Here is a 9,411-nt window from a genome sequence, read left to right as displayed (position 1 = left end):
CCTGGGTGGGCGCGTCACACTTATCTTTACGGCAAGGAGGGATCATTACAGATGAATACTACACTATACAAAGATACATTATCTCAGGAATGCTGTGCTCCTAACATTCATATGTGCAAACCAAGAGTTACTACTTTGAGAGATTTTTATTCAGCCACATTCGACATAACACATGCAGGATACAACACGCCATCTCTTCCTCATAGCGGAAAACCTTCAGACACAGCTAATCAGATTGTTTAAGTTCACATTCTGTAATTAGAGAAGAGGATACTTGTCTTTATGAGAAGATGTCTTCATTGTCTGGTGAGTGTCTGTTAAATAGAACATATTTTATATTTTAGATGACATTATGGGGCGGTTTCCCGGTCAGAGCTTTAATTAAATCAGGACTAGGCTAATTCTGCTACTATTGCTTATCTTCAGAGTACTGACTTCTAGACTATGGAGTCCTTGACTAGAGGAACGAGGTGCAGGTGGTCATTACCTGAGGTTGTTTCAGAAGCCTCGGATGGGCTACAAATATTTAATTGTCAAAAGTTGGAAAAGTGGCAGGTTCTAGGTCTGGGTTGGGCATGCAGAGTGAAACAGAAGCAAAGAACAAAATACTTTCATTTACACATGTATATGGTTTAGTGGATTATATGGAATAGTTCATGATTTTGGCAGTGAGGCCATTTATCTACTTCCCCAGAGTCAGATGAACTTGTTTTGCTAAGTAGCATTAGTGCAATGACTGGAATTCTATGGGAACAGCTAGCATGCTAGCTTTTCCTGTAGACTTCCAATCATAGCGTTAACACTAGTTAGTATTATCTTGCGAAACTACCTATTAACTTCCTTCATATTCAACGCAGATACATAAAAAAGGTATCCACGAGTTCATATGACTCTGGGGAAGTAGATACAATTAGTAGATACAAATGATGATGCCGAAAAGTCACATTAAAGTTTCATCCTGGGATTAAAAATGTTGTATTTAGCCTGAAACAAATGATACAAATGAGAAATGTACAGGAGGAGCCTCACCATCAAATCAAATCAAATCAAATCAAATTTATTTATATAGCCCTTCGTACATCAGCTGAAATCTCAAAGTGCTGTACAGAAACCCAGCCTAAAACCCCAAACAGCAAGCAATGCATGTGAAAGAAGCACGGTGGCTGGGAAAAACTCCCTAGGAAAAACTCCTGAGAAAGGCCAAAAACCTAGGAAGAAACCTAGAGAGGAACCAGGCTATGAGGGGTGGCCAGTCCTCTTCTGGCTGTGCCGGGTGGATATTATAACAGAACATGGTCAAGATGTTAAAATGTTCGTAAATGACCAGCATGGTCAAATAATAATAATCATAGTAGTTGTCGAGGGTGCAACAAGCACGTCCGGTGAACAGGTCAGGGTTCCGTAGCCGCAGGCAGAACAGTTGAAACTGGAGCAGCAGCATGGCCAGGTGGACTGGGGACAGCAAGGAGTCATCATGCCAGGTAGTCCTGAGGCATGGTCCTAGGGCTCAGGTCCTCCGAGAGAAAGAAAGAGAGAAAGAGAGAATTAGAGAGAGCATATTTACATTCACACAGGACACCGGATAAGACAAGAGAATTCTCCAGATGTAACAGACTGACCCTAGCCCCCCGACACATAAACTACTGCAGCATAAATACTGGAAGCTGAGACCATAGAGATACTCTCTCTATATATATATATATAGAGAGAGAGAATCTAAGAAGATCCATTTAGTTAACAAAGTTGGACATTTTCTCTGAACTTAAACTTAAACTTTAGATACAATATAACAGAAAGACAGGAGTTGCTCAGAGAGCTCCTATGTTCCTTTACTCTTTTGGATCAAACCAATAGTTAAGTTTACTCATATAGAAAAATGTTGCACTTGTTCGACAAGGATGGACAGTGAGTATCTTCTTATACATTGTTTATAGTTTTTGGGGGAATTGTGTCATGTAGTTTAGTTGATTTATATAGTTATTGTTAATTAACTTTTAAGCACTTATTTTCATTAAAGGGGCAACCAGCAGTTACTTTTGGAGGTTTAAATTAATGATATGTATCCATTGATTATTGACGAATATAACTTATGAGCCTCATGAGCTTAGTTCAACTGTCGTACCCCATCAAAACCCCAAATGTACACGCATGTTTCACTCCAATGTTTGTAAACAATGTAAATGTGATCAAATATTGTTTATCCTCAAAACATGGTTAAAGCTATGATTTTGGTCAGACAGTAACTCTCTCTATGAATTTGAGAGTGATTACACTTCCCCGGGCCCACCCCTCAGCTGTTTACCAAAGCAGAGGTGGGGTGCGACATTGTTATTTTTATATTAAGGACTCTAGCTTTAAAGTATTATTTAAGGTACACTTCTTTACAAGAAATTAGTTAACAATTAATGGGATCCTTTATAGATATTTGTGATTATACATGTATATTACTATAAACAATATGTCCATAAAAATACATTTAAGTCATAATAATAACCCCTCCTCCCTATAGAGTCAAACCAAAGGAGGATTGTGCTGCTGGGGAAAACAGGATGGGGCAAAAGCAGTGCAGGAAACACCATCTTTGGAGGAGGAGATGAAGAGTTCAAGATAGACAGTTCAGCCAAGTCCGAAACACACAAGTGTGAAACAAAGACCAAGATCATCAATGGAAGAAAAATCACTGTAGTAGACACACCTGGACTCTTTGACACAAACATCCCTGAAGAGGAGCTGAAACCTGAACTACTGAAATTTATTGTAGAGTGTGCTCCGGGGCCACATGCCTTTCTCATTGTGCTTAGAGTGGAACGGTACACAGTCCACGAAGAACAAGTCATTACAAAAATTGAGGAATGTTTTTCACCAGAGGCCTTCAAATATGCCACAGTTCTCTTCACTCATGGATACCAGCTCAAAGATAGAGCCATTGATGATTTTGTGAAAACGAATAAGAAACTGAGTGAGCTTGTGGAGAAATGTGGTGGCCGCTGTCATGTCATTGATAATGAATTCTGGAACAACAGTCAGCAGGGTCGGTACAAAAACAACCAGTACCAAGTAGCAGAGCTACTCAACACCATAGAGGAGATGGTGAGAGATAACGGAGGAGGGTGCTACACCAACGAGATGCTCCAAGCAGTGAAGGGGGAAATAAAAGTAGAGATAGAAAGTCTTACAGAGGAGTCAAAAGACCAGAAGTCACCGGAAGAGATCAATAAACAGGGCACTGAAAATGTGTGGAAGAGACTCCTGATCAAATTGACAGGGATAGCAACAGGTACAATAGTGGCAGCTTTCCTTGGGGTTGAAGGGGCAGTAGCATTAGTTCGCTCAGTACTTGGTAAGAAACCCATGATAACTGAACTTGCAGCAGGAGGACTAGGAGAAGTAATAACAGTAAGCATAGCTGGAGGATTTGTTGCTGGGGTAGCAATAGGAGGGGGGATGGTAGGAGCTGCTGCAGCAGAGGATGCAGAGACACCAGGAGAGGCAGCAGAGAAAGCAGCTGAGGCAGTCTGTGAGGTGGGTAAGTATATCTGGGAGGAGAGTAAAGGTATTTTGGACAGTGTAAGAGGTGTGTCAGTGGGGTACAGCAAACTGAGTTTGAGTGATGAAAAGAAGTAGCAGGAGCACTCTAGGTATTCAGAAAACACAGGTGAAATGAGTGAATGAGTGTTAACAACCTGTGTTTCAATAGTTTACTAAACACATCAGCCACTACTATATGACAGAAGAAGAAAAACTGTTCAAACAAATAATAAACGTTTCAGACAAATCAAACCTTATAACATGTCATTGTTTAAACATAATTACAGTAGAAAATGTTTGATTTCAAAGTTAACCGAATTACAGTAGCGCATTTTTTATTTCAATGTTTTACAGAATAACAGTAGCAAATGTTTGAATTTTTTGAATTGTAATTATTTTAAATTAGCAATGTAAATTATGTAATGAGTAAAATAACACATATATAACATGTCATTCTAACATTGTATGAGTTGAAAGAACTGGAGATAGAGAAGTGGCTCATAAAATCGTATTTCCCAAGGCATAGATTTGATATCAGGGTTTCCCTTTTTACAGCCTAATAACCTAATAGTCAGTGACATCACCTCAATTGTAGAAATATTGACTTTATTTACAAAAAACCTTAATTACTTTTTATATGACTACTTTGATACATTTTTTATTTACTCTTTTAAATGATTACAGTAGGATTGTGTTCTGGCTTGTATTCCATACTCTGTTTATTATAATTGCTTGCAAAAACAATAAAAGAGCTCAAATGAAATTGTATTGGTCACATACACATGTTTAGCAGATGTTATTGTGGGTGTAGCGAAATGCTTGTGCTTCTAGTTCCGACAGTGCAGCAATATCTAACAAGAAATATCTAACAATTTCACAACATCTACCCAATACACACAAATCTAAGTAAGGAATGGAATTAAGAATATATAAATATATGGACGAGCAATGTCAGAGCGGCATAGCCTAAGCTACAGTAGAATAGTATAGAATACAGTATATACATATGAGATGAGTAATGCAAGATATGTAAACATTATTAAAGTGACATTATTAAAGTGACTAGTGTTCCATTTATTAAAGTGTCCAATGATATCAAGTCTGTGTATATAGACAGCAGCCTCTCTGTGCTAGTGGTGGCAATTTAACAGTCTGATGGCCTTGAGATAGAAGCTGTTTTTCAGTCTCTCGGTCCCAGCTTTGATGCACCTGTACTGACCTTGCCTTCTGGATGATAGCGGGGTGAAAAGGCAGTGGCTCAGATGGTTGTTGTCCTTGACAATCTTTTTGGCCTTCCTGTGACATCGGGTGCTGTAGGTGTCCTGGAGGGCAGGTAGTTTGCACCCGGTGATGCGTTGTGCAGACCATACCACCCTCTGGAGAGCCTTGCGGTTGTGGGCGGTGCAGTTGCCATACCTGGCGGTGATAAAGCCCGACAGGATGCTCTCAATTGTGGATCTGTTAAAGTTTGTGAGGGTTTTAGGTGACAAGACACATTTCTTCAGCCTCCTGAGGTTGAAGAGGCGCTGTTGCGCTTCTTCACCACAATGTCTGTGTGGGTGGACCATTTCAGTTTGTCAGTGATGTGTACGCCTAGGAACTTAAAACTTCCCACCTTCTCCACTGCTGTCTCGTCGATGTGGATGGGGGATGCTCCCTCTGCTGTTTCCTGAAGTCCTCGATCATCTCATTTGCTTTGTTGACGTTGAGTGAGAGGTTATTTTCCTGGCACCACACTCCCAGAGCCCTCACCTCCTCCCTGTAGGCTGTCTTGTTGTTGTTGCTAATCAAGCCTACTACTGTTGTGTCGTCTGCAAACTTGATGATTGAGTTGGAGGCTTGCTTGGCTACGCAGTCATGGGTGAACAGGGAGTACAGGACGGGGCTGAGTACGCACCCCTGTTGGGGCCCCAGGTTTGAGGATCAGCGAAGTGGAGGTGTTGTTTCCCACCTTCACCAACTGGGGGCGGCCCGTCAGGAAGTCCAGGACCCAATTGCACAGGGCGGGGTTCAGGCCCAGGGCCTCAAGCTTAATGATGAGCTTGGAGGGTACTATGGTGTTGAATGCTGAGCTATTGTCAATTAACAGCATTCTTACATAGGTATTCCTCTTGTCCAGATGGGACAGGGCAGTGTGCACTGTGATAGCGATTGAATCGTCTGTGGACCTACTGGGGCAGTAAGCAAATTGGAGTGGGTCCAGGGTGACAGGTAAGATGGAGGTGATATGATCCTTGACTAGTCTCTCAAAGCACTTCATGATGACAGAGGTGAGTGCTACAGGGCTAATTGTTCACAATCTGTTGGATATTTCTGTGTACATTACAAAATGCAATTATCGAAAGTATAAGAGAGAGAGCCGAGGTATAGCAGATTAGAGTTGATTTTTAATCCATCTGTCTGCATATTTCAAAACATGGCATATGAGGGTGCGGTAAGATACCCAATGGGGTATCTCGTCAAAGATTTTAAAAACTGGAAATCAAATGATCCGCCATCACTACAACAGTGAATGAATCAAATGTATTATTTAAATATTGAAAAGGTGTGGGCAACGGAGAAAAAGTTCCAGGGGATGAAAGATGAGGGGGAGTGTGCTTGAGACATACGTGATGTGTGTGGTTGTAGTGGGAACATGTGGGTCTGAACAGATGTGATGTCATTAATATTTGTTCAAATTTGTGTGTGTCTGTATTTTTATGTATGGTTGTTATTGAAAAAATAATAATAATTGGCAACTCTATCTCGAGGGCCGAAACTAAGGTAAGTTTAGGTAAGAAATGTGATTGGTTGAGTTTAAGAAATCAGTTCCAGCCATCTATTTATAAAAGGAGCTCTGCCTCAAGGGAAATTAATTGGTATAAGCATTATGGTGTACTTCCAGGGCAAGGTAGAGTTATTACCTTATTTCTTAAACCTGTCAAATCCAGTCAGATCTCTACAAGTACATAGGGTGTAGGGGTTTTCAACTCTTACACTATGAGGTCCGGAGCCTGCTGGTTTTCTGTTCTACCTGATAATTCATTGAAGACACCTGGTGTCCCAGGTCTAAATCAGTCCCTGATTAGAGAGGAACAATGAAAAATGCAGTGGAACTGGCATCAAGATCCAGAGTTGAGTTTGAATGGGTTTAGGGGTACATTTGGGATTAGTCCCTTATGTGTGGAAACCCATGTGTTATGCTCCTCACCCACCATTAACCTAGCCTAGTGATCTGTCTGGTTCCACCAGGCCACCACCAACATGTCTCCTAGTGAGGCCTTTTTCCTTTTGACTCTGAGGTTGCTGTAAGCTCCACCCACTGACTGTTGAGCTTTCATTCAAACAATCACATTAATTCTGCTCTGGAGGCAGACCTGCCCTTAGAACAAGATTGAATAAGGAAAACTGAACTGAGCTATTTAAAAGTCTGCCTTGTCTGTTAATGGCTATACATTGCCACCTACTGTCATCATTGACATATAGGGATATCTACTGTTATCATTGACATATAGGGATATCTACTGTCATCATTGACATATAGGGATATCTACTGTCATCATTGATATATAGGGATATCTACTGTCATCATTGATATATAGGGATATCTACTGTCATCATTGATATATAGGGATATCTACTGTCATCATTGATATATAGGGATATCTACTGTCATCATTGATATATAGGGATATCTGCTGGTTCTATGTTGGCTTGGAGTAACAGATTACATGACACCCATTACATGTAAGGGATTACAAGAAACTGTAATCCGTTACTTTACCAGAAAAAAATATTGTAATGAGATTACAGATACTTTTGAAAAACTAGATGATTAATTCGAGGATTACTTTTAAATTCAGAAAGGAGGTTTGCGGGGGAGAAAAAGTATTTGACACTTCTTTGTTTTCTCACTGACATTCAAATCAGAATTGAAAAAAGGCACAAGTTTTAATTTGTTCAAGGTGAGCGAGTCTGACCATAAATCAGAGACCACTATGATGACACACCAAATGTATTTGATGGATCCCTGGAATAGGCTTTTGTTGGCTACAGTCCAAGCTATGTCTTCCAATGGTGCGACTGAGAGTCAGTCTGAGAATTGAACCCTGTGGCACCCCCATAGAGACTGCCAGAAGTCCGGACAACAGGCCTTTCGAGTTGACACACTGAACTCTATCAGATAGGTATTTGGTGAACCAGGAGAGGCAATCATTTGAGAAACCAAGGCTGTTGAGTCTGCCGATAAGAATGTGGTGATTGACAGAGTCGAAAGCCTTGGCCAGGTCGATGAATACGGCTGCACAGTAATGTCTCTTATTGATGGCGGTTATGATATCGTTTAGGACCTTGAGCGTGGCTGAGGTGCACCCATGACCAGCTCTGAAACCAGATTGCATAGCAGAGAAGGTACAGTGGGATTCGCAATGGTCGTAATCTGTTTGTTAACTTGGCTTTCGAAGACCTTAGAAAGGCAGGGTAGGATAGATATAGGTCTCAAGCAGTTTGGGTCTAGAGTGTCTCCCCCTTTGAATCAAATCAAATCAAATGTATTTAAATAGCCCTTCTTACATCAGCTGATATCACAAAGTGCTGTACAGAAACCCAGCCTAAAACCCCAAACAGCAAGCAATGCAGGTGTAGAAGCACGGTGGCTAGGAAAAACTCCCTAGAAAGGCCAAAACCTAGGAAGAAACCTAGAGAGGAACCAGGCTATGAGGGGTGGCCAGTCCTCTTCTGGCTGTGCCGGGTGGAGATTATAACAGCACATGGCCTAGATGTTCAAATGTTCATAAATGACCAGCATTGTCATATAATAATAATCAGAGTAGTTGTCGAGGGTGCAACAAGTCAGTAACACAAGAGTAAGTGTCAGTTGGCTTTTTCATAGCCGATCTTTGAGAGTATCTCTACTGCTCCTGCTGTCTCTGGAGAGTTGAAAACAGGAGGTCTGGGACAGGTAGCATGTCTGGTGAATAGGTCAGGGTTCCAGCAGGTCTGGGACAACAGGTCTGGGACAGGTAGCATGTCCGGTGAACAGGTCAGGGTTCCATAGCTGCAGGCAGAACAGTTGGAACTGGAGCAGCAGCATGGCCAGGTGAACTGGGGACAGCAAGGAGTCATCAAGCCAGGTAGTCTTGAGGCATGGTCCTAGGGCTCAGGTCCTCCGAGAGAGAGAAAGAAAGAAAGAGAGAAAGAGAGAATTAGAGAGAGCATACTTAAATTCACACAGGACACCGGAAAAGACAAGAGAAATACTCCAGATGTGACAGACTGACCCTAGCCCCCCGACACATGAACTACTGCAGCATAAATACTGGAGGCTGAGACAGGAGGGGTCAGGAGACACTGTGGCCCCATCCGATGAAACCCCCAGACAGGGCCAAACAGGTAGGATATAACCCCACCCACTTTGCCAAAGCACAGCCCCCAAGACAAGGCCGAGTATAGCCCACAAAGATCTCCGCCATGGCACAACCCAAGGGGGGGGGGCGCCAACCCAGACAGGAAGACCACGTCAGTGACTCAACTCACTCAAGTGACGCACCCCTCCCAGGGACGGCATGGAAGAACACCAGTAAGCCAGTGACTCAGCCCCCGTAATAGGGGTAGAGGCAGAGAATCCCAGTGGAAAGAGGGGAAACCGGCCAGGCAGAGACAGCAAGGGCGGTTCGTTGCTCCAGTCTTTCCGTTCACCTTCACACCCCTGGGCCAGACTACACTTAATCATAGGACCTACTGAAGAGATATGTCTTCAGTAAAGACTTAAAGGTTGAGACTGAGTCTGCGTCTCTCACATGGGTAGGCAGACTATTCCATAAAAATGGAGTTCTATAGGAGAAAGCCCTGCCTCCAGCTGTTTGCTTAGAAATTCTAGGAACAATTAGGAGGCCCGCGTCTTGT

The 9,411-nt window shown here is 42.2% G+C and overlaps 1 protein-coding gene across 1 annotated transcript; it reads left to right on the top strand.

Moving 5' to 3' along the window:
• LOC115194474 (GTPase IMAP family member 7-like) lies at positions 1-4,291 on the top strand. The gene is made up of 2 exons (XM_029754192.1): positions 1-306; positions 2,510-4,291. The coding sequence occupies exons 1-2, from the start codon at positions 291-293 to the stop codon at positions 3,622-3,624; spliced, it is 1,131 nt and encodes a 376-aa protein (XP_029610052.1). The 5' UTR covers positions 1-290; the 3' UTR covers positions 3,625-4,291.
• Positions 4,292-9,411: the final 5,120 nt, after the last annotated feature.

This window comes from Salmo trutta, chromosome 5, assembly GCF_901001165.1.
Source record: "Salmo trutta chromosome 5, fSalTru1.1, whole genome shotgun sequence".
NCBI lineage: Eukaryota > Metazoa > Chordata > Actinopteri > Salmoniformes > Salmonidae > Salmo > Salmo trutta.
Note: the sequence above shows the minus strand (reverse complement) of the source record. Positions and strands in the feature narration are given on the sequence as shown.